This window comes from Protomyctophum bolini, assembly GCF_963924005.1.
Source record: "Protomyctophum bolini genome assembly, chromosome: 2".
In the NCBI taxonomy this organism is placed as follows: domain Eukaryota; kingdom Metazoa; phylum Chordata; class Actinopteri; order Myctophiformes; family Myctophidae; genus Protomyctophum; species Protomyctophum bolini.
Window position 1 is genome coordinate 7,288,338 of NC_137863.1, and position 25,582 is coordinate 7,313,919.

At 40.7% G+C, this 25,582-nt stretch overlaps 3 protein-coding genes across 4 annotated transcripts in view; 2 read left to right on the forward strand and 1 right to left on the reverse strand.

Moving 5' to 3' along the window:
* The window catches only part of tacc1 (transforming, acidic coiled-coil containing protein 1), a 36,346-nt gene extending 23,022 nt beyond the window's left edge, over positions 1–13,324 (reverse strand). The window contains exon 1 of one of the 2 annotated variants that reach the window (XM_080792425.1): positions 13,119–13,324. Coding sequence is in view for 1 of the 2 variants with exons in the window: in XM_080792424.1 (XP_080648550.1) it covers positions 8,594–8,664 (71 nt within the window). In the remaining variant the exon portion in view is untranslated. Of the gene's footprint in view, positions 1–8,593; positions 8,819–13,118 lie in introns of those variants that run through there. The other variant, XM_080792424.1, reaches the window with a different exon arrangement.
* aggf1 (angiogenic factor with G patch and FHA domains 1) lies at positions 50–7,760 on the forward strand. The gene is made up of 15 exons (XM_080784629.1): positions 50–557; positions 1,798–2,049; positions 2,171–2,270; positions 2,398–2,573; positions 2,660–2,791; positions 2,899–3,072; positions 3,842–4,250; positions 4,617–4,725; positions 5,051–5,102; positions 5,214–5,315; positions 5,639–5,804; positions 6,050–6,138; positions 6,236–6,363; positions 6,494–6,593; positions 6,678–7,760. The coding sequence occupies exons 2-15, from the start codon at positions 1,822–1,824 to the stop codon at positions 6,912–6,914; spliced, it is 2,202 nt and encodes a 733-aa protein (XP_080640755.1). The 5' UTR covers positions 50–557; positions 1,798–1,821; the 3' UTR covers positions 6,915–7,760.
* A 3,453-nt stretch (positions 13,325–16,777) lies between the features above and the next one.
* LOC308329186 (neuronal vesicle trafficking-associated protein 1-like) lies at positions 16,778–25,581 on the forward strand. Its single transcript, XM_080783389.1, has 5 exons — positions 16,778–16,938; positions 17,219–17,372; positions 17,658–17,774; positions 21,484–21,594; positions 24,093–25,581. The coding sequence occupies exons 2-5, from the start codon at positions 17,244–17,246 to the stop codon at positions 24,291–24,293; spliced, it is 558 nt and encodes a 185-aa protein (XP_080639515.1). The 5' UTR covers positions 16,778–16,938; positions 17,219–17,243; the 3' UTR covers positions 24,294–25,581.
* Position 25,582: the final 1 nt, after the last annotated feature.

The window sequence follows — 25,582 nt, forward strand, 5'->3', positions numbered from 1 at the left end:
AGCATGTCCCGCTTCCTCTTCCGTAGTGACGTAATTCATCATAGCAAATGGCGGTCGCGAACACGGTGGATTGTAAACATTTCAGCTGTGATAATTGTAACTGTCTCAATATCATCTAAACATGTTCTCGGGTATGTCGAGAATGCAGAGTGGTTACATGATGTTTATGTTCAACTTTCAGGTGGATTTCCCCTGGAGATTAACGCGTGTTCCACACAGCAGAGGGGAGAGACAACTGTCAAACCTCGGTAAGAAGAGTGTTCATGTGAATGTGATGCACAGCAGAGAGGAGAGACAACTGTCAAACCTCGGTAAGAAGAGTGTTCATGTGAATGTGATGCACAGCAGAGGAGAGACAACTGTCAAACCTCGGTAAGAAGAGTGTTCATGTGAATGTGATGCACAGCAGAGGAGAGACAACTGTCAAACCTCGGTAAGGAGAGTGTTCATGTGAATGTGATGCACAGCAGAGGAGAGACAACTGTCAAACCTCGGTAAGAAGAGTGCTCATGTGAATGTGATGCACAGCAGAGAGGAGAGACAACTGTCAAACCTCGGTAAGAAGAGTGTTCATGACGTGAATGTGATGCAGCACAGCTGGTGCACAGCCTCCGAGTCCATTCAACGTACTGCTGCTTTAAAAAAGCACTGGTTGTCAAACCTTTTCATACTTCCCATACTGTACAAAAAAAAACTTTATTTATGATTATTTCCTGTTCTTCATAGTGTATATTTGTACGTGTTTAAATGTTCTGACGAATTAAAAATTGAGGACCCTGATGTAAACAAGTCTTAGTGCTTTTCATGGGTTCGACTTCGTCCACGAAACAGCAGTTTTTGTATTGACTTGTGCTTTCGTTTGAAATGTACTCATTCTACATACCGTGGGGGGGGGGGGAAATCAATAACCCCCCAAAATAATCATATTTGAATTGGGACCCCCTCACCATGAAAAGCACTTGAACTACATGCTCACTATGCCTCGATAACCACTGGTTGCTTAAAAGCTGTGATGATTTTCAACCTATTTAATTGCAAGACCCCCCCCATGCATTAGAGATGGGGCGACCATTTGAAAAGTTGTTGTCTTATCTCTGAGACTGCACGGGGCCAATCTAATGAACATTGTTGTTGTTTAGATGATATTTTGATCTGATACGAGTCTGTCATTTACTGTCTGTATGCACTATAGCGGTAGTTATAACTGAAGCTCTGACAAAATGATAATTCATTATTGTACGTTTTCTTATTGTACATTGTTCTCTAGTTGCATTTACTTGTAAATATATATATTTACAATAATAATAATGGTGATAATGAACTATCAGTTGTTTAGCAACTGAGAACCACTGACTTGTACTACACTCATCTGATTAGCATTATCTTTAAAGGCTCAACCTAGTATGGTTTTTAATGTAAATGTAATTAGTGATATATTCACACACATTCTTCATCCAGGGGGTCCCCAGCAAAAGTAGTTAACATGGCAATCACAATCATTTTAACCACTTTAGGTGTATCCTATTCAAAAATAGCAGATCTACAAGGCAAGCTCACAGCACGCCAATTCTTGCCACGCTGCGAGATTGTACATCTGCTATTTTTGAAAAGATTTTTTTTTAAACAAACTTCTCTTCTTAGGGTTCCTGCCACAAAACATTTTCAAATACATATCAATTTGTGGGTCCTTGGCCCAAAAACGTTTGAGAACCACTGACGTCTGATCAATTCCACCAATGACAGAGAGACGTCTGCACTGACTGTTATTATATTTGTTTGTTTACGTCTGAATTACAGATCGTCAATTCCTTATCCGAGGCCATGGAGACCTGCGATGACGGCGACAAAAAGGAGCCTGAAGTGGCTGGGGAGACCTGCGACGAAAAGGGGACAGAGCCTGAAGTGGCTGAGCTTCGACTGAAAGTAGAGTCATTGAAACAGGAACTGGAAACCTGCAAAGCTGAACTGGTGAAGTTACAGAAACAACTGAACCAGTCTGACAGGCTCCAGAGGAGCACAGAAAGCTACAATGAGGATCTGAGGAAACAGGTCAAGTTCACCAAATGAAAGAGCATCTATTTCTCAGTATCAGTAAATAAATGGACATTATTCTGTCATGAAGTGACACTATGTATACTTTTCTTTCTGCTTACTGTACGTATGCTGGTAGGTTGATAAGCTGAGTGCAGAGATTCATGATCGGAAGAAGAAGGAAAAAAGCAGAGTAGATGGAGAAAGTCAGACGGAGGAATACACATGGACAGAAAGTGGTTTGTGGCCTTTCCTCTTTGTATGACTAATTAGATCAACATTCGATTATTACAGTTATCAGACTTTATCTCCCGTAAAGAAAAGAAAAAAAGGTGAAGCAGACCACCTATCATTTCATTTTGACAGATTATTACAATTACTACTATGGAGGCTACCAGCAGAATGCCGAGGCTACCGATGTGACCACGGAGGGACTGGATGCAGCTAATGAGGCTGTAGCCGTTTCACCGCCTGATGAAGTGACCGTCGATGTTTCTGCCAGTTCTGATCAACATGAAAACAACACTGCTGCTAAAACAGAGGTACATGTACTGTACAGTATATCTGAACTGCACATTTCAGTTGTGAAATTAGACACACCAACCCATGATCTCTCTCTCTCTCTCAGGAAACAGATGGAGGATCCATTGCTGACTTATTGAGAGCCACAGCTGAGCAAGCCATGACTCAGACTGGGTTTGTCTTTGATGAGACAACTGGGATGTACTATGACCACAGCACAAGCTTCTACTATGACTCGGTTAGTCTGCAGTATGCTTATATTTTCACAATGTAATATTTTAATATGTTTTGATGTATTTGTGTCTTAAAATTAACCAGGTTTACGTTTTCTCAACTTTTCCTCAGACCAGCCAGCTTTACTACGATAACAACACAGGCATTTACTACTGTTATGACGCAGAGAGTGGGCGATACCAGTTTCATTCCAAAATTGAGTTGCCTTCAACACAAACTGCTGCAACTGAAAAGAAGGCCAAGACACGTAAAAAGGGAAGCCAGAAAACCTACCAGGATGATAAGGTATTGTATTAAATAGTTTATATATCACTTAAATATATTCTCAGAAGTAACATATTCATTTGATGTTCAGTTATGTATTTTATACTTGAACACCTTGTGGCAAATGGCAGCTGGCTTTTGATTCATTTCCCGTCGTCCTCTGGCTACTGTTATTGGTCTCGTCTTCAGATACAATTATTTTATTAAATTAATCGACTAAACATAGCTGACTTAAATGCTATTCCTCTAGGTGCAAGAGATGACTAAGTCATTGGCTAATATGAAGATTTCCTCTTACTGGAATACTGCTTCATACAGAGGTACTTTGTCACAGAATACAGAGCATATCGTTGCTATCAGGCAGAAACCTTGCATCTCCATATTTCAACTTTTTTGTGAATGAGTTTTAAATATTCCCTGAAAAGTAACCGTGTTATACAAGGTTTCCACCCGACAGCAACGATATTGCATCACTTACAACTACATAATAGATTAATTTAATTCAAAACAACCTATTCTTCCTTTGTGTATGTAATGAACATTTAGGGCTCAATACATCACCCTACCATAACCATAGTTCTTGGACACTTCAACTGAGGACAAACTGTTTTAGATCAGTGAGGGAGTCATTGTTATGTGTTATTTTGGGGGTCGGTTGAGGCAACATATTGTAGAATTGTCTTTGAAAACTGAGACCTACAGTGAGAATGCCATGCAAAAACAAACGGATCTAAAAAGCCAGCTGCCTTCCTTCGGGGGAGTTCTTTAAAAGTTGACTGTGATATGACAGGACGCTATAAAGATGGAGGAGGATGACATTGAATGGGTGGAACGGCCCAAGAAGACCACAGCATCGAGAAAACGGAGCCAACGGTCCGCTACCCCGGACTCGACCCCACGGAGAAAAGACAAGTCCAAGTCTCGCGATAGCAGCGAAAGGGGCTCTTCAAAGAGGAAGAAACAGAAGAACGGCTCACGCTCTGATGATAAGGGCAGGTCAAAGAAGAAGAAATCTAAATCTGATAAACACAAGAAGAAGAAGAAGAAGACGACGACTGGCACAAGCACCGACGACTCCAGCGGGAACAGCGAGCCGGAAGAGGGTGAGATCAGCACAGAGTCAGAAGGAGAATGGGCGTCCACACCATCGTGGTCGTCATCTGCCCCAGAATCCGAGATGGAGAGTGAGAATAAAGAAGGTGAGAGGGGGATGAGGATGATCTGTTCAGGTTTGGGCTCAGTGAGGCTGTGTGTGAACTGTGAACACTACTGTTTATCTAACAGGATCACGTAGGATTTTGTTTGACAAGCTGATAATCAAATCCACTGTACACTACTAAGACAAACAGGCACTGCTGGGGTAATGTGAAATTTCGATTGTGTCGTACGATCATGAATAGCTTCGTGAACGTTAGTCTTACAATGCAGTACAAATCAGGCGAAATTCACTGATCTCTTTACACAACAAAAGGATCGCATCATCAGCACCATTGATGACGGAGAAGAAGCTATTCTGCTTTCTGTTGTCTGAAAACCTGACTCCCCTTTGTTCATCTTCATTGCAGTCAACGACATTTGGCCACCCTGCGTGAGAGTGACGGTGGTCCGGTCCCCTGTACTTCAAGTGGGCACCCTCTTCATTATCACAGCTGACTCCCCAGCCACCATTGGCAGGTTAGAATGACTGTACTGTATGTTCATGCTTTTACATGGAAACATAACGTCTGTTTTCTTTCTGATGGACACATCCCAAAGCAAGCGTAGGCTACATGGACACAGATTAAGAGAAACAAATCTTTATCAGTTAATATCACCATACCTGTAGTCTATACACAGCTACTGCTAACGGTATAAACCCTGGTTTTTGATAATAAAGAATACATCAATTAGACATTATGATATTACGAGTAATGCTTCACTCTGAACACAAGGGGGAGATTATTGTCAAACAACTCATGATATAATGGTTTGCTATTTGACATTCTATCTTTTGTTGCAGAGAAAAAGATATGGACCATGCAATCCGAATAGCAGAAATGGGAGTCAGCAAGGTATTTGACTAATGTTACCATTTCCCTATGAGCAGCAAAATGAGCCTTTCATTAACTACAGGCAATTCAAAAGTGGATTTATTTTCCTGTTAATTTGTTTTACCTATGCAGTTCCATGCAGAGGTGTACTTTGACCAGGACCAGCAGGGCTACATGCTAGTCGACCAGGGCAGTCAGAATGGAACTGTAATCAATGGCAACAGAATCTTACAGGTCAGTAATTAATCATCATTGTATCATTAGGTGGTCAACCGATTACCACCATCAGTCAGGATAATTATTGGCTCCAATATTATTTATTTTCCATGTATTGCCAATGGCTGTTTGGACCAATATTCTGGCCAATTATAAAATAATTAATTTAGTTTATCTGGGAACATGCACTTTGTAATTGAATATAAGGCCAGTTAACTTACAATACTGTTATTTATTTAGCTATACCTCCCACATCGGCTTGTTACTATGAGTTATTATTTAAGCTTAAACCGGAGAATGGTTGATGACAACATTTACCACCTTTTTGGACCTTGCTGCAGCCTAAAACCAAGTGTGAGCCCTGTGCTCTGACCCACGGCGATGAGGTGAAGATGGGAGAAACGGTGCTGTCCTTCCACATCCACTCTGGGACAGATACGTGTGATGGCTGTGAGCCTGGTCAGGTGATGGCCCACCTCAGCAAACACAAGAAACACGAGATTGCGGGTGAGGGAGGCAAAATGTGTTTCTTCATTCACAATTCTCTCCCTTGAAAACTGATAATGCATTTGTTGACAGATAAGACCTGTCATAATACAGACGAATCACGAATACTGTTTCACCCGCTGTGGGTTTGGGCTGCAGTGATTGATTACCATGTCATGATGTTACCCAACTCGATTTGAGACTAGGGTTGGGGAAAGCAAAGCAGCACAGCAGGAGGTTTTATTGTGTTCTCCGCTTTTCCAAAGGCCCTGTTCTCTCCAGCCAAACTAAAGAGGAAAAGGAAGCACTGAGACAGAAGGAGCTTAAACAAATAAAAGCTAAATATGGCCTGCAGGTGAGCATTTTGCTGCCCAGCAACCAAATTATTTTCAACCTCTCTGCTCTTTCAGTGTACCACTAATCTTGGCCATCTTATCTCTTTCGGGAAACAGAGCAGCGAGTACGAGGAGGCCAAAGCACGGCGGAACCTGAAGTACAAGGACCGAGCAGAGTCACGGCGACAAGCGGTGGGCAGTGAGGGCGTTTTCAAACGAGAGGACGCTCCAGCTTCAGTTCATGTGTAAGTGGACAGTTAACACAACAGTCAACGGAATGGAAATAATAAATGCAGTTGTTAATCAGACCGTGAGACGTATAGAGTAGATGTATTCTAGGTGTCTAATGTGTCATGATCCACTCCGTTCTAAAAGGGAGATCAGTGAAGTTAATAAAGGACGCAAGATGTTGGAGAAGATGGGCTGGAAAAAAGGAGATGGACTTGGCAAAGATGGAACTGGAATGAAAGCCCCGGTAAGAATCACTTGTTTTACTGGCCTCTGGTATAATAGTAAAAAAAATCAACCAACTAACCAGATGTACACATTGATTCCTTAGATTGATTTGAAGATCAGGAAGTCTCAATCAGGCTTAGGAGCCGGTGTTGCACTTTCTGTGGACGAAGCTTCCCTGACCAGATCCAGAACCCAGAAGAACTGGGAGAAAGCCCGTGAGAGGTTTGCTGACACCTGCCAGCCTGACACTGTCTCTTCTAAGACACAGAAGGACAACACACCCAGACTCTGGGTTGTAGCAGATAAGAAGAGTGAGGAGACCAACACACCAGGGGATTGAGATGGCCAAAGTCAATAATGGTCCATATTGGGAAAAATCATATCTCATGACATGACCAATTACCTCTTTCAATGATATGATATTTCGAAGATGGCTATTTGTGCTTTCAGAAAATATCTACACACAAGAACATTTTGAGAAACAATCATTAGTAATGTGAATTATGCTCAGCTGGAAGGAACAGTCTTATAAGTTAAGAAAATGTACTGTAATACAACCTTAAGAACAAGAAACATTAACATGAATCTATATATTACAATATGACTTTGAGCAAAATCCTAGGCAATATCCAATGTAATATCACCCATCAGTGAGTGTACATTTATGGTACACACAAGACCAGAGTTGGAAGATAAGTAAGCTCGAGACTCAAGTCAGTAAGCATAGTAAATGTGGTAGTCCACAACATCATCAGTTTCATGCATTTTGGATAAAGCCTCCAAAAACGTTTAATAAGTTTGCCTAACCACAACTGCCCATCTCCAGAGGCTGCAATTGTATTATGTTTTTTCTAATTTCTACTTTTGTTAAGACATCACAGTGAGCAGATCAGTGAAGCCATCACAATCTAACTTGACAGCAAAATGAAACTGCAGCGCGTACAAGGCTAGACATGTCTATAGTCTAGCGACTCTACACTCTAGCCTACAAAGGGCACATGAATGGCCTCAAGCAAATATTGACAGTGAGGATACATTTCTCACAGTGAGATCATATCTGAGGTAACAACCATGGCTCTATTTTGACAGCCCCATGAGTGACCATTAGTTTATGCAGATTATGTTAAACCAATGATATTTGCTTTGTGTAATGCCTAAATGTTTTATCTTGTTGCACATTATTAAATATTTACTGTTCGTTTTAAGTCGCTTCTGATTCATTGAGAGATTGCATATGACCATTTGCTTTTCTACTACGGAATGTTTAATATTCATAGATAAATACACCAAAAGAAGACAAGACAAATCTATTTGATGGGCCATCAGTCCACAGCCTGAGCCTCATCACAGTTCATTCCGAGGGTGTGAATATTTGCATGTGTGTGCAAGTGTAGTGTACACTTGAACAGGCATTCATTCACACCCCGATCCGAAAATGAATGCAAAAACAAACAAACAACACCACCACCAATGTTGGAAACTTTGCAGATGTTTTAACCTGAAAAAGCTATCATTCTGTTGTGAGGATGTGAATATCTGACAACACACAATGCATTCTGTCTAGAGAGCTTGCTCTGCAGGTGCTGTCCATCAGCCTATGTAGAAGACTTCATATCATAGAATGATAGGATTCTGGTTCAAAGTCAGCCTTTAACATAAGTCACTATTTAGTGTGGTGGGGATAACTCTCTTTACTATCCATCTACAAATTCACAGAATGCCTGTATGGAAATCCCTGATGTCATCAATATGACATAGTCCTGACCTCCAAGTACTATGATGAGGGGTACTGCACGAAGTCCACCACTTTTACGCCATCACACATTGAATTAGATTTTTAATCAGTGGTAAAAAATAATCACTCGCGTGAAGTGAGGGCCCACATGACATCTCACGGACTGCTGCCCTAAACAGTCATTAAATGCCCATAGACTTGGCTACCTTTTGATTTACGTCATAAGTGCTCTAAACAAATGTAAAAGTCCATAGACTTGGCTGAGATTGTAAACAAGTACTCACATGCTATTTCTGGACTTGCGCGCTTTAGTTGACCCATTGGTCTTCTTCTGCTGACTAAAAGATCCTCCCATAATTGCGACTTTTCTTCTGCCCCACGAGTGAAGTCCTGTTTCTTTGTGTGTCAACAGCACACACACTTAGTTTTGTCCTCTAAGTAAGCTAGTAAGCATAGCGTCCTGTGCGTGTCTGAGACTGTTCAACTGCTGCCTCAGAGTTCTTACAATCTATCAGCCGATCCATGCTGCCTTTTTCGTTTTTCTCCCTCCCACCTCACCTCTTACTGCTGTCTTCCTCCAGTCTCCTCCTCCATTACCTCACTGGAGGTAAACAGTGTACTGTATGGTCATAAACGTGGGTGCGACCGTTGTGCCCTTGTCGCTGTCTTTGTGCACGTGTGTTTGTGTGCAAACTGAAACTGTGCATGTTTGTACTGAGGTTAAAGTCTCTGTCTTAAGTTTTGTACACTGTGAGTCAGGCTGATAGATGAAACAGGGTTTCTTCATGCTTCACTGAATATGAAGAGGAGAGTGAGATACTGCATAAGGCTCTGACAGACTGGCTTTACTAGTTCCTGGAGCTATAGTGTTATGCGATTCAGAAGACTGTAATGTCAACAGTCCAGTCGAATGAAAAACAAATATTGCTGTGGCTATTGTTGAGCGACCTCAAGCTGATTGGGCAAAACAAGGCATGAATTGGCTTTTCTTATAATCATAATGATTATCAATAAAACAAGGTGTGGTCACAGAAGCACAGTATGTATATTACTCTTAACTGAAATAGTTATACAAACTAATATATTTACAATTAAAACCAAACTACATTACAGTAGCTTGAAATGACTGAACCAGAACAGCACAGGTGCAGATTGGCCTTGCAGTAGTACACCAGCTGATTTAAACTAATCTCTGTAGTGTTTACAGTTTACAGAAGTGACGTTAAATCTCACAGACAAGCGTAAACGAGTATCTACCAGAAATAATCCTGACCTGAAGAGTGGGCCAAATCAAATCATATTAAGAGTTACAGAAAGCACTGAACCTCCATGTTTCACGAGAGGCGTGGCATGTTTTCTTTTAAAGCTTTGTTTCAGAAGAATGAGTAGAAGAATAAAGGTTTATTTGTCACTACACTACTATAGTAAAAGCAGCTAAATGAAAGCGTGTGAGGTCCGCACAATTCATGTGATTTACTAAAAAAGCTCAAATTCCAGTCTGGCATTTCTCCCGTTTAGAGGGGTCTTCCTGGCTTGTCTACCATGGATTCCATTTTCATTCAGACGACAACAGATGTTACAACTCAAACTTGTACCTTAAAACTTGAATATCAGCTTGGATCTAGACAAGTTTGCTTTCCTTCTTAGCACAAAACAGATTAACTTTCTCCCTTTAAACTGGCTGCATGAGTGTTCATGAGATTGAATATGATATTAATTTAAACCGAATGCACTAGAATGCAAAATATTTCTTACAACTAAAGGGTACAACTAAAGTCAGTCAGTGACTCAGGTCCTCATAGGCCAATTTATACTTGGACGTGACGTGCTGTGAGCTTGTAGATGTATATCAGCGCACGACACCACCCTATACAACATAGGGTCCATGTACCGTCTATCTCAATCAATTAGGATAACATTACATTACAGTGTAGTGTGAGAATATTCAAGGCAGCAACATTTGGTAGTTTTTGTCTTGTCTTGTTTAAAGCTTACCAAACCTTATAGGTCTAGCAATACTTTGCCGCACAACGGCATGCAACACAATCTACAAATTAGGCTTTATAGGTCACTAGTGTAATGAAAGAAATTTAAATGCAAAATATAAAGTGAGAGCTGCTGATCTGTGAACATTTTAACTACTTCATGCTGATATGTAACAACCTTCTCTCAACCCCTCAGGGATCAAAGGACACACTATGACTAGGTCATTGTCATATACAGTACTATTATGTCTCACCTGTACACTAAAACAAAGTCACAGGAGACTAATAGGTGAACACCCTCTTACAGTTAGTCTTCTGATAACAGAGGCATGTGAGACAATGTATTAAGGAGTAGTGCAGGTCACTGCAGGCTCTTCTTTGCCGTACAGATAGTTGTCAGTTATCTGTTACAGATCAGTTAGGTTACATAGTTTACATACTTAGTTTACATACTGATAACTGCATGCTTAGTTGCATAAGGCTATAACTGTTGCATTGCCTCCAGCCTTTCATCCAAGGCAAGTAGACGTAAAAAAAAGGTTTAAAACTCAAGTGAAATATTAGCCTACTGTATATAATGATGTAAAATGATACAGAGGCACTTTCTTTAACACAGGAAAATATAATTAAACAAATCTATTGTGTTATTAAGATAATTGGATGCCAATACGATGTAACCAGACAGGTGCGGTGAATTAAGGAAAGCCTGACATCTTCTGGTAGATTTTTAAAACTATTTTTGAGCAGGACTGTATATTTCAGGATGAAGCCACTCAGTCGGTGATCTCCATGGCATCATTTCCTATAGCTTTCCAATATGGCCATAGGCAGGGCAAACCAGCAAGCTGCATCACATACTAGAAAGTGGAGACTGTAATTTTGTAAAGTATACAGTATCTGTCATTACAATTCTGCCAGAATAACTCTAAAAACAAACAAATAACAGGGGGGGAAAGTTTAGCCTTTCATTTTAAAGAAATTAATGCTAATCAGTAATCACACGTTAGTTCTGGTTGTCTACTGAGTGCTCAAAATAGTACAGCAGACCCTGGGCTACTCTCATGCTTCCCCCATCGGCCAATCCATTTATGAACCCGTGTATTCAGAATTAAATCTTGATAAAACTACATTGGATGTATTGTGTACACACAGTCCACCACACCGACAGAAATGAACCAGTCTGTGTTTCCATTGTACACTGTCCATTGTTCCATTGTACACTTTGCCCTCTTTGTTTTATTTTGGTGGTGTCAACATTAACAGACTAGACAATCACTCTTCACAATGGGCTTCACATTTTTGCCAGAACAAATCTGACTGTTGCACCGTATTTCCAGCCTCAATGTGTGACTCAACTTCTCCCATCAATTCCACATCGGCTCGCCCCATCAAAATCAGTAACGTAAAGTAAACACTCTACTGAAAAAAAAAGAAAACTCTCAAACTGAAAACAGAAGTTGTTAATCTATTTCAAAATGGGACTGTAATCTCTAGATATAAATATAAGTCAAAGGATGTCCTAAAACTACTACCACATGAGGGGAAGAGCGGTCAGGAAGTCGGGTTAAGCAGCACTGCAAAAAGGAAGTCTACCCCTAATTTCTGAGAGGAAATGCTCTCAATTCCAGACACATTCCAGTGCAAATCAGCTTTTTTAAGATGAAAGATCCTCTTTAAAAATCTATTGAAACATCCATGCCTAGTGGGGTAAACAAAGTAAATGTATGCCATAATACTGTATCAGGCGGCTTAGGACCCATAACCCACCCCGACACAAATTCCAGTGCCGCAAGCTGAATGGAGATACACATTCCAAAGAACTATGGCTTCCTCTTTGCTATAGTGACTCTCAGAGGAGAGAACCATGGCTGAAGCACTTCCACTGTGTCCGTTCCTTGCTTGGCAGAACCCGGGTCTTTGAGGGTGTGTCTCACACGCTGACCTCATCTTCCTCCCATTTAAGTTGCAGAAACCTCAGAAGCACCACTCACATGATGCAACCTCCATGCAAGCTGTCCACAATAACCAGCAGGTCAAAACATTTAGGGAACCTTACGCCATGTTTACTACATCAGCAGCAATACCACTACAGGAGCCAATGCACAGTTATGGTCCTTTCAGCCTGTAAAAGCGCTGAGCATGTGCATGTAAGCGTGCAAACTAGTATCCTGTTTATATTAGCCAGCCATGCCACCAGCGGTGGATGAACTTTGAAACTCTGCTCTGCAGACTGGGACATGATAGGATGAATTGTGAGTGGAATTTATTGTAAAAATGTACAGTACTTCAAACATCTTGTACCCAAGTACAGTAGGTCTACACCCCATTTCATATTATTTCTGATTTCACCAAATAATGTAGAGAATACAGGCAATTTGAGGCAAATTGTGGCCAAATGAGACAACTGTCAACAAGTCACGCATTGCAATGAATTGAATTACGACCATTACATACAGTACAGTGTAAACAACAACACTGTACTTTGGACCTGTTGGTTTCACTTGGTAGTTGGGATAAGATTAAGAACATGGTTCATCAGGCATGAACATGTTCATCAGGCACTAAACAAAGCTACCACATGGAAGCAGGAGTTTAGGTTAAAAAAAACAGTCACAGCTATTTAAACCCCATAGGTCACCTGACATATCCTAAAGTGACTGGAGTCCACGTTTCCTCTGAGTTGAGGAACCACAGAGGTGGCACTATTCCAGTTATGCAACAGGCTTATGTTATGAGCTATGAAGATAATTGAAAACATAACGGTGCACCTGATTAATCGTACGATGTCACACTTGGAATATAATATTACAGTATAAAATCCTACCTTGACAAATCAGGAACGAAGAGGTTTAAAGATCTGCTGTCAGTTCAGTTGTCCAGAAGACAGAAAGTCACAGCCCTTGTCTAAGTTGTCTGTAATCCAGTTGCCTGTATAGGAGTACATGTGCACAGTGCAGAGAATGTTTTTGGGCTGCAGTCGCTTTAGTGAAAGAGAAGACTTGTCCTTCGTTCGTGTGTGTACTGTATGTGGACTGTGGTGGAGTCTATTCCATCATGCCGCTGGATGGGAAATGGCTGGGAAACCAACTTTCTGGGCAACATGCCAAGATAGTATCTTAAAGACACAGAGTTACTTTACAATATACAACATGTGCTATAACTTGCTTAGTTGGAGTCTGGAGCTCCTTTTGGGCTAAAAGGGGGGAAACACTTTTTAAAATAAAATGGGGGAAATTCTAGTTTTTAATTGTTTGTTTTCATGTGTTAAAAGCGGATCAGCATTCCAATGTTTCCAGGATATTATGGACTAAACTAGCCACACAATGGATCGATGAGCTCTATTCCATAGCTCTAGCTATTCCATAAACGTACTCCACGTGTTTCCGTGTGTGTGTGTGTGTGTGTGTGTGTGTGACTCACACTCACTCACCAAATAATGAATTGTGACGTATTGGGGTCGCTGGGAACGGTCAGCTATTCCGTGCAGTTTAAAGTTTGTAAAGTATCTGAACTTTTCCTTTTCCACAACATTCACACGGACTCTGTACCCGACAGGCGGTGGCATGAATGATGCAGCAGCTTCAGTTCAGTGACTGACAGTCTGACAGTGAGCTGCTGAGCACACTCAGCACAGTAACGTATTGCCTACTGTCTAGCACACACAAATGAACAGTTTTTGAGTGGCGCAACCACTCCAGGCTCCAAGGAACAGCAATGTCCGTGTTCACTATGTCCGCCTATGTGACGTCAACCCACCCATGCACCTATGTGACTGTGAGCACCAGTATGACTATTAGTACCAGTAGGGGCGCTGTTGTGCCAGAAACAGAGAGAGAGATAGTGAAAACATGTTTTAAAAAAATATCATTGTCTTTATGTATTGTGTATGTGATATGGACCCCGAGTCTGAAATAAAGATGGACTTGAATTGAATGGACACTGAATATCATATGTATAGGCCTAATCTTGCATTATTTATAGAAAACAAACTGCAACGATTTACATTCGGACTGTCGGACACTGACATTATGTGATTGTCTACATTAATGTCACATATTTCAGCAGGTCACGAAATTCACACAGTAACACCACCATGCTGCCGTGACCAAGTGTGAGTGAGCGAGTGGCAGAGGTTTGGGCCCTTGGTTTGGGCCCTTTTTGAAACTAGCTCCTCACCACTCGCCCTACACACTTCCACTGGGTGCTCAAACCGAGTGGAAGTGTGTAGGGCGAGTGGCGAGGACGCAGAGGAGCTAGTACCCTCTGTCTACACTATAAGTGTAGGTCTTTCCCAGTGTGGGGAGCCATATTGTCTTTGGATAAGATGTTCGTGTCCACAATTCCATCCTGTATTGATGTGGCACGGTGGCACCATAGGAGAGGGGTCATTCCTATTATTCTGTACCATTTTAGCCGAGTAAACTTTTTCAAAACAATATTTTTTACAGGATTTTTAATTATTTTCTGAAAGAGGACATGTTCAGCTGTCAGACTAGCATATTTGTTCAGCTTAATGCATTATGTAAATATACATTGACAGTCACACTGTAACAGGGGAGACAAATGTTGGACATAACAGGGGGGACATGTTATTAATTATATTTATCACCCATATTTCAGAATTATGAAAATGTATGAATTTCCTTTAAAATTTACCACATCAGTAATGTAACCTAAAACCATTGAAAAAAGGCAAATGAAACAGTGATAGGCCTACTTATTGTTGTGTTTTGGTTTCCTCTCAAAAATATATGCTACTTTCTGAAGTCATTTGGCTATAGAAATAGTCAGGGGACATTTACCAGTGGATTTGCATCAGCGTAACAGGGGGGACAGTAAAGTGAGGGAGAAAATTGTTTTCAATATTTTAAGCAGTCAAAAATGTAAAAAACACCGCTCATCTGCTGAAAAAACTTAAGTGAGGTGCTGGAGGAGTCACAAAAGGATAATGAAAAAAATTAAGGGAAGCTCTGCACACTCAGATGATCAGATCTGTGCACAATCAAGGATATTTATTGCAAGCTTTCGGTCAACACTGACCTTCAGGCATAAGGTTTTAAGCAGTACAATTGCATTTATCACAATTAATAACCTTTGGTGAGAAGCATCAGTACTACACTATATAATAAGATCTCAAATTTTAGATTTTGTTTGAATTTGATTAGATATATTTGTAACTGAAGCTGGTGGAAAACCTTAGTATAAAATAAGCTTTTTGGAAATAGTGCCTTTGCTTATTTTACACAAGATATGCTGTATTATGACCTGGGGACACAAATGGCACCGGATACTATAGGAATGACCCAGAGATGACATGCAGGAAAACGTTGATCAAAATAACAATTATTTTTGTCACATTTAATGTATGGAGCTGAAGAGGAGTAGTGCTGTTTTTTTTTCTTTTTTCGTTTTTTGTTATTGTTGTTTTGCTTTCTTTATACCAGTAATTGTCTTGTAATGTTCATTGTTGTTTTTGTATGTTTGTAATGTCAGTTGTGTTTAAAAAAACAACAAAAAAACAATTATTCTACATTCTCTAATTGTTTAGACTTCTTGTAAATTAAGATGTTTAACAACAATTTCTCTTGAGAGCATAACATTAAACCCTATATTTACACTGAAGAGTTAAAGATCTAGGCCCTATAAGGGTCCATTTGTTTACCAATTCTCTCCATCATTTTGTTGGGACCACTTGGAATCCCTTCAAAGACCACCACTGGTTGAGAACCACTGGTATGGTGCCTACTGTATTTGTATGTATGTCATAAATGTTCTGATGAATTGAATATGAAGGACGGTAGGAGTCGTAGGACCCCAATGCGCCAAATATAGGCTTTCTTGGGTTTATAGCAGACCTTGTGTTGAACTATGTAGCATTACCTGTTAACTGTTAATAAAGTATTCAATCAATCAATCAATCATGTCCATCCACCCATGTGACCCATTAGGCAATTTTAATAGGATTTTAATGTCTGGTCACTTTGCTGTGACATCAAAACCTGTTTTGAACAATTAGGCTAAATTAATTATCTATCCAATATTTTTTGTAGTGATCTATTCTGACTACAGCTACAGGCAGCTATGTAAACAATCAATCGCACAATGTTATACAACACAACATGGCTTGCATGGTTAATCCATGTTTATCCTCGAAGATTAGTTTAAATGCTGGAAATGTCTATAGTTTAGCTTCTCTGCCAACAGAACAGACATGCTTCTTTCTTGTGAAATGTGTGTTGCTGCCTGCTGCAAGCAGATGTGCTGCCATGGATGCGAGGAGGATGTAGGCTACATCACTTGCAGTGCTGCCATAGCAGCAGCAGCAGCATCAACGGTTTTATTTGTGCCTCGTCGTATGACGGTGTCGCGCGTCAGAAAATGCCGACCTACAAGCTCACAACGAGTAGCGGCGCGAGCCGCGCGACGGGTTGTGAGCTTGTAGATCGGCTTTTCGTCCGACGCGCGACACCGCCGTGCGACAAAATACAGCTCAGGCTCGAGATTCTGGCCATATTGTTGTACAGCAGCCGCCTCGTAAATCGGCTGCGTCACATATCCAAGCAACACCAGCCGTTTCAAGCTGTAACAATAAAAATATACAAAATAACGACAGGAGAAGCTCACTGAACACATTAACTGAACTGGTACGTATTTGGAATGAGATAAACATGTGTTCTTGTTAATATCGCTGCATGCCCGTCATAATAGGCTTAATTATTATCTTATTTATTTTCTTCCTCCTCCAGAGCGCTTAATGTTGTGGTTCACAGCCGATCATCTCATGGCCCAGAAAACAAACGGCTCATTTCACATTATTTTGTGTGCAGGTGTTAGGGATTTGTAAGCAGTCGACAGGATCATATATAAACATTAGAGATAGGCCTGCTTTAAGTCTAAAGAAAAATGCTGTTTTGTTTGTTTCAGATCTGATTCTCATCATCTTGGCAAAATGGTTAAACTGGGGAATAATTTCAGTGACAAAAATAATGGCAAGGTCGTTTCTGAAGATGGATTTGATACCATTCCCCTAATAACACCATTAGATGCCAGCCAGTTGCAGTTTCCTGCACCGGACAAGGTAAGATTTTGATGGGTCAATGGAAGTAGAATTTGGATTATTAACTGAAATTGTACAGTGCCAGTGGTAACCTAACCTAATGGTCTATATACTGTTAAGAAACAGTCATTTGTAAGACTAAACGATTAGGGCAAATTATAGTTAAGTCTAGGAAAAACTGATACTATTGCCACTATAGTAACCTAATTATGTTTTTCTTGTCAAAATGTCATTTATTTCTCCTCCTGCTCGTTTAATTCAAGAAACCAGAGCATCCAGTGTTGTTGTGTTATGCTTATTTTCTAGGTGGTTGTGAAGACTAAAACCGACTATGATGGTGAGAACAAAAAAGGAAAGCTACGGTCTCCTAAAATTGCAGAGTTCTCGATCAGCATCATAGAAGGAGTTTCTGAGCGGCTCAAAGTAAGACATGCTTTTTTTATTTCCAGCTCATATTAACTTAATTGTTCAGAAATACTGTATTTTGTGCCCTGTCTGTATTTTACACACGTATATACATGCCTGACGCACGCCACGCGCATACACACACAGGAGCCCAGAAACACAGCTCCCTGATGCTTGCCGTTCAGACGGTGGGGCATTTGTCACTCCTGTCATAATATTCCCTCTGCCACACTGCCAAGACAAAGATCACATCAGTCAGTCCTCGCTCTGTGACTTCACAGAGGCTGTATACCTTCATCCTACTCGTTCTTGTCAGGGACATAGTGCACAATGATTCACTTAACCCCGCCCTGAACCTCTCATTAATTCAGCCTGTTACCATGGCGATGGCCTCCAAGCGGCAGTGCCGTTAGAAGACCGTTACACCCCCCCCCCCCCCCTTAATGCTCACTGGCAGGCGGGCGACGTGTTCGGTAGATGATGCAGTGGATGATTTCTCACAACAAATGCTAATGTCAAAAGCAAAACCATGCATTTATTTAGTCAGTAATGTGGGAGAGTGGTTACAAGTTGAGCATGGGAGGAGGGATGGGAGTTTGAAATGACGTGTAGGTAATATTGAGGGATGGTAACTTTGACAATTGTTAACCTGAATCCTATTCTATTGTCAGGAGGACAATTAGAACATGAAACGTCTTGGTGTTTGTGTATCAATCAAGAGCTTGCCCTATAAAAGGCACTGTGAAAACTCTACTAGCCTGTACGGAAAACGCTTAACCGTATAGGTTGGCGGAGATTTTCCTCCTCACAAGAGAATGATGGCACTCAGGTTAAATATCTAAATTATTGTAAAAACATATATACTGTATGTGCTCACTGCTCAGTTCTACATTTTCTCCTTTACTTCTTTGTGCACACATACATAAATAGCCTATCAAAACAAGGCAATCAACAGATGAGGGTTTAACTCTGCAGATCTCATGCTTTCTTTAAAGTCATGATGTGGGCTTTGATTTGAGAGTTCTATGTGAAAGTCAAAGAGAAGACACATCACAGGTTCTGGGAACACAGCATGTTGAACACTACACTCACATCACCGCCTTGGAACATCTCTTTCATCAACTCCTGTTGCATTACCTCCGTAACCTCGTTTATGCTGCACTGCACACCAAAAATAGCAGAGCTGCAAACTGTTGCGAGCTTTAATAGGGGGCCACATTTGGAAATAGGGAAATACCTTGGCCGAATGCGTCTCATGTCATACTGTATCTTACCATAACAAAGTCACATACAAACTACAAAAGGTATTTCATTACAACAATAACATGTCTTTTTTTGGGCAGTGAGGCCAAATGTAAGGGAGTCATCTGTGCTGTCACTGCTGTGACAAATCAATTCAGCCTTTTTCACATGCTAAAATCTTCTGTTCTGTAAAAGAACGAGAATGAGCAGATGCTGGGTAGGAGAATTTAAAAGCCCAAAGTGCTTATTGAGAACCTCACCTAAAATTGTAGAATCACAAATACCTTGCAAAAGTACATTAAGATGATAAGGTTATAAGATCACTGTAGACAGTAAGATCACTTATCTTCATCTTATTAATATGAAAGTGTTGTTAAAAGAAATGATGCAGTTCACCACGGGTAACCCCACTGTAGACCAGGGTTAATTCACTTTGCCAGTTTGCATTGATTGAAAATTGTATTAAGTATGTAGAATGGGTACAGTTCAATGAAAGTACAGGTCAATACAACATCTCCTAAGAGGATAAAACCAGAAGACCTGTGAACATAAGGGTCCTCCATTTTCAATTCATCAGAAGGTTAACTCATTGAGATATATTGATCTCGATTACATATGATAAATAACTTCAAAACGTCTTGTGGCTTAAGCCTAATTTATAACTGTGTTGCATGACAAATATAAATATATTGCCTTATTACTTTTGCTTTTACAACATCTTTACAACATCTTTAACATCAGGCAACTGTAATGAAGTGATTTCAGTCACACCTTGCCTAGTCCACCTCCTACTTCCTAGAAACACAGATAGCCGTTGCATAATTCCTAGGGGAGTTGAGAGCTGTGATGCAGCACAGATGGCTATAGTCACACACATGCAAGATGTTCCTGCGAGAGTAGAATGTTCTCTTGCCTTAAACACTTAATCCGCATTGCGACCAGTTGTGAGCTTGTAGATCGGCAATCTTTTGGATTTTACAGCACTTTTGGAATTATGATGCCAGACGCTGAGATATAAGCGATGTCTCAATGTTTATATCATGGATATAAAAAGGGGGGGGGGGGGGGGGGGGGATCAAGTATATTGCTTAGCACGAGGAATTATCTAAATGTTAAGACTTTGCAGGTGGTGTTGTGAAGGCATTGGACCTGGCTCAAGGTCACACACTCAGTCAAATCCTTTTTTGAGAAGAGTTCCACTGCAGGATAACGATGGGAGGAGGCCTGGGCTGGAATAACAGTCCAGGCACCAAGGCTGGTAATCCAGTCTGACAGCAGTCTGACAGGGTTCAAGTCCCGATCCCAACAAACTTTGCTGTGTCTCTCTCTCCCCGTTTCCTGTTGACTTCCTTTGAATCTATCAATAAAGGCAAAAAAGCCCCAAAAATATCTTTAAAAGAAAGGATGGGAGGAACTAACCTGTGCTGTAGGAAAACGAGCAGAACTACAAGCTTACAATGTGTCGTAAAGCAACACGCTGTGAGCCAAATACATATTAATTTGGGGGTCCTTCTTGACATGACATTTTTTAGAACCACTGGTTTAAACAACATTGGGAAGGAATCTCAAATAAGCAACCCACAAGTTGCAACTATTTACAGGCGACTTTTCAGGGGGGGAAAGCCCTAGTCGCTTATAATAAGCAGACTTGGCAACACTGTTCTGCAGCCCTCTGAACACCCCTTCACTGCCGTCACTATTCAAGGATCTCTGGCAGAAAGACAAACATCTTTCCTGTGATATCACAGTTTGCAGTCTGTATTCAACATACTTTTCTCTGTGTGATTTCTTTCCGTTCTCAAATATCTACTTCAGCCTCTAGAGTGGACTCTCAGACCATGATTCAGCAATGTATTGTGCATATGTGAATACTTCAAAAGAATGTACACCCCTCTCAAACTACTGTGCTCAGACCTCCCCAGGAGGTGGTTTGAGTGTGGTGTCTGCGTTGCGGTTCGCATTGTGAATACAGTGCTCCAGGTTCGCTTCACCCTTTACTATAGTATTTTAGCACCTTGGCCAAAAAGACAACTCAAGCCTTCTTTAGAATGAGCGGACAATGTAAATGCAAAATGAACGTTGGTGCACTTTAGGACTGGTTTAATTCAAAAGACATATAATGTGAAAACAGTGACAACTGACTTCGGGCCGATTCATACTGCTATTTTACCGCTGTAGTGCCGAAATGATTTCGGCTCGTCAGAAACTTTCTCAAATGACGTCACATTGTAGGCTCTACAGAGCCGAACCGACTTTTATTCAGCTCTAAAATAAGAGCATGAATCGCGCCTTCCACCATTGCTTCTGTAAATGTGCAGGAACTTTGGGGAAAATGCATATGTGGGGCAGATTTATTTGATGGGGACAGCACATAATTTAGATTTATGCTTAGAAAATAAATGCTTTAGCCTTTTGTATAAACCCTGGAATATCAAAACAGTATTTCCAATTTCCTAATCCATTGTTTGGCTGCCTCTCCCTATAGGTGACTCTGTTGGTGATCTGTGCCCTGGCGTTCCTGGTGTGTGTGGTGTTTCTGGTGGTCTACAAGGTCTACCAGTATGAACAGCCCTGTCCCGATAGCTTTGTGTACACGGTGAGCACATTCTTCAGACCACCACCACTTTGAATTGAACCCATTCTGACCTGAGATCAGATTCTAAAAATGTCTTGTACATCCTGAGAGCTTTCTGAAAAAGCTATGTTTCTATGTCAGTCGTTCTTCGATTTTTCAAAAATAGCAGACCTACAAGCTCGTAGCGCACCACTATGAGCTTGTATTTGCAGCAGTCCGTAGGTACTCTTTGAGAGCAGTTTTGAAGGAATCTAGGGATTCACATTTCTTAATGGCTGTTGGTAGGGCATTCCTCATTTTAGCGGCATTTAGCGGCATAATCCCTTGTTTGAGCCAAATCTGGGTTGCACGTGGTTTGTTAAAGTCCCTCTGGTGTTGTGATCGACCGTGGACTTTGTTTACATTAAGGAAGTGTTTTGACAGGTACAGCAGTGGTGTAGCAAATCTTGTAGAACCAGGGGCCCGTTCCACGAAACTTGGATTAGAGATTAAGACGGGATTTAACAGATATCCTGGATTAGTTAATCCAAGTTTCGTGAAACAGGCAGAGTATATATGAATAGAGAAGGCACCCAGAGGAAACCCTGAGGCGAAATGGACATAGTGGCCGAATGAAAGTATTGCAGCCTGGCCCCAAACACATGAACGCGCTGTCCGTTGACTATCATTGTACACGTTCACGACGGCAAGCACGCTTGTGCGCGTTCGTGCACGTTCACCGGCAGCGCGTTCATGTGTTTGGGGCAAATCCATCCCAGAATGCACTCTGTTCCTACGCGGAAGGAGGAGTGAAATCGCCTCATGCGCTTTTGAGCAACTTAATGCAAGTGGATGGAAGGAGAACTCGGATGCCGTCTCTATTCATATATACTCCAAGGCCCCAGGTCCATTGCATTGCAAGTTGCTTGTACTCTGTCGTCAACCCTAGCCATTCCAGCCTATCAAAATGGTCAGGGGTGAGGTGGGTTCCGGGAGTGAGGTAGTGAAGTAGTAGCCTGACCAGTTTGTTTTGGGAAGTCTGGAACCTTGTTTTAAGGGCCTTGATAAATGTGATCATTCATAATTTTTTGTTTCTGTGTGACATCACACAAAAAAGTGAAAAAATACACCGCTCGTCTGCCAATAGACTTAGGTGAGGTGCTGGAGTCACAAAGGTTTAGATATGAAAAAATAAAGGGAGACTCCACAGTTCACACTCAAAACGAAAATATAATATCCCCATTACCTCTTAGCCAACACTTGTTACAGTTTCAATCATTTAAAGCTACAGTACAGTAATTTTATATCCATCTTTATCTGCTACTGGGAGATATGTTTTGGTTAAAACAACTGTTTTGTGAAGAAGTAAAACCTCTATTCTGATAGTAACCATTGGCATAAAGAGTTTGTTCAGTAACAGTAACATGAATACATTTACAGGTGGGTTGCCAATTTCAGCCAATCAGGAGACCATATAATACCAATTTATTAGCTTCAATTGTAGTGTTCAAGCTTCACTTGTTTAGCATGTATCCTGTATGAATTCTCTCACTTGACCTGAAAATGCATTTTCTGTTCACTAAAGAGCTGGAGACCCCGGTTACTGAACAAACACTCTAGTCTAGTATAGCAATGATTGTTTAACCACACAACATAATTACCCTAACTGTAATTTATACAATAAGACAACTGCAGTGGTTGGTCTCCCTGTGCTTCTATTGCCATTTAGATCCTGTGGTCTGATACAGCGGTACGACCACTGCTGGTTGACAATTGGTACTGCCTGAGGATCACAATTCATTCAATCATAATTAGCAAGCAGGCATGCTCCATTTGGCTTATTGGCAAAAACAAGGAGAAAGAAATGTCAGCACTTGTACGGTTCAAATCTCCAGTTGAACATGAAAGTTACAGCTTTAAGTGGAAGAACACATTATTGTTGTTGTATTCACCAGGTAAATGTCTCATTATAGTCTGGAGAAAAAGAACTGTTGCTGCTATGTGAATCAATTTCTCCACTTTTGTCAGTGTATAACATTCTGTAATAGCCTAAACATATTTCCCAGACACTTGTAGAATTAGCAAAACAACTTCTCATGTGAAACATCTCCTCAGGTGCTGCCTTAAGTTATATTAAACTCATCTACTGTATCTTTCCCTTTTGGGACAATCATCACTGTGTTGCCATTACCTTCCTCACTATGATTCCAGATGGCATATACTATATTCAATTATAAGCATAGACCCTATCATGGGTTCAAATGTGACCTGTGTTGCAGTTCATCTCCTCACTCAACATCTAAAGCTAAATTACCATTAAACTAGTGCACAAAAACCTACAAAAAAAAATACTGTTCAGTCTGTTTCTCAGTGCTGTATCGTTCTGCTCTGCAGACATTTTCACACACCATTTATTTTCTTTACCCACACCCGCTACAACACCACCATGTGCTGACTGCTGAGTGATAGATGTTTTATAATGTAATTTCCGTCTATATGCTCCTCTTTCTGGCTCTCTCTCTCTCTCTCTCTGCAAGCAGCAAGGCCGCTGCATGCCAGCAGGAATGTACGGCTATTACCCCCCACAGGGCCCCGGGGGCCGTGGACGTCTCTTCACCATTATTAACCACTACAACATGGCCAAACAGACCATCACAAGGTCTGTGTCACCGTGGATGACTGTCATGTCTGAGGAGAAAGTCACCCAGCAGGAGACGGAGACAGCCCAGAAGCTGGCCTGATCGACGTGGGCATTCAGACCTGGCATCACATGCCGTGACTACAAAAAATATATAAAACGTGTTTGTGCAATTCAAGCAAACCTCAAATCCTGCAGTTGTCTTTGGGGTCAAATTGATTGTACTTTGTCTGAGCTGCTGTGCTTAGCTGAGACATTTTGATCCATCGAGACGTATTGTAGTTAGGAAATGTGGATGAAATATTTTGGATGAAAATTGAAAACTGGTAGCGGCACAGTTATCGTCGGGTGGATTTTTGGTTTGTTTGAATAACATGTGGTTATTTATTTATTTACATTTTAAAACAGTGGCAAAATGTGTAGAAAAACGCCATTGGAACAGGAACACTGACTCACAGACGCACATTCACTGGCAATGTCTTTGTACATACACACATAACAGAGAACTCTACTCTCTTTAGTACTGTGAACCATCTTGTGTCTTGCGCTGCTCGTTTTAAACACACATGCACGCATGACTCGAAAAAGCATACGTTTGTATTTGAATACATCAAAGTTAGCGCATGCAAGACGTAGCACTCAAGATATAGCACGTGGCTATTTTCTTATTGTACAAAGTTTGCAGCTAATTTGGCTAAGTGGTTATGTGTAAAGATAACAACTTGCTGTGTAAATGAATCCGATATGGTCTGTGGGGACACATTTGAACTAGATAAATTCTAGCATTCTTAACACGTCTTGATTTGTCTTGCAAAAGAGCAAGTGGCTTTCTGCATATAGTGCTTTTTAAATATGTTTTCATCGTTGACAGACACACCAGGCCTTTTTCAACAGCTTTAATGATTGTCTATAATTAATTTGATGTCTATACTTTTAGCCATAATACATGCATAAAATACACCTTGAAATTAAATAATGATATTTTTTGTCCTACTTTACTGAATGTTTTTGCATTGAAAGTGAAGATACTGTATTGTGCCATGCCTTGGTTTTGTTTTATGTAGTGGTCACCACAGAGTATTGATGAACATTGCAAAGATGTTATAGGCTTAAACTGTAATGAATCAGTAGTGAGAGTATAGTGTTTGTCCTGTTGCTATTTTCCTGTTTGTCATATAAATTTAGTTGTCACATGTTGCAAACCCTTTTGAAACCATGTAAGGACTAAGGAGTACCATTGAAGTGCATTTGCTATCAAATTGTAAAATGATTTGCTTTGACTTAAAATGTAAAAGATGGAAATAAAGTGCCCAGATTTCACATTAACTGCAGAGTGGAATCCACACATGAATGATGTTCATTCACATAATACAAAAATATGTATGGGTTGTA

Excerpts from the sequence above, each read along its gene's own strand:
- aggf1 (XM_080784629.1), top strand. The coding sequence starts at position 1,822 with ATGGAGACCTGCGATGACGGCGACAAAAAGGAGCCTGAAGTGGCTGGG. Across the intron at positions 2,574-2,659 it reads ACACTGCTGCTAAAACAGAG|GAAACAGATGGAGGATCCAT; the intron begins GTACATGTACTG and ends TCTCTCTCTCAG. Across the intron at positions 2,792-2,898 it reads CAAGCTTCTACTATGACTCG|ACCAGCCAGCTTTACTACGA; the intron begins GTTAGTCTGCAG and ends ACTTTTCCTCAG.
- LOC308329186 (XM_080783389.1), top strand. The coding sequence starts at position 17,244 with ATGGTTAAACTGGGGAATAATTTCAGTGACAAAAATAATGGCAAGGTC. Across the intron at positions 17,373-17,657 it reads AGTTTCCTGCACCGGACAAG|GTGGTTGTGAAGACTAAAAC; the intron begins GTAAGATTTTGA and ends CTTATTTTCTAG. Across the intron at positions 21,595-24,092 it reads CCGATAGCTTTGTGTACACG|CAAGGCCGCTGCATGCCAGC; the intron begins GTGAGCACATTC and ends CTCTGCAAGCAG.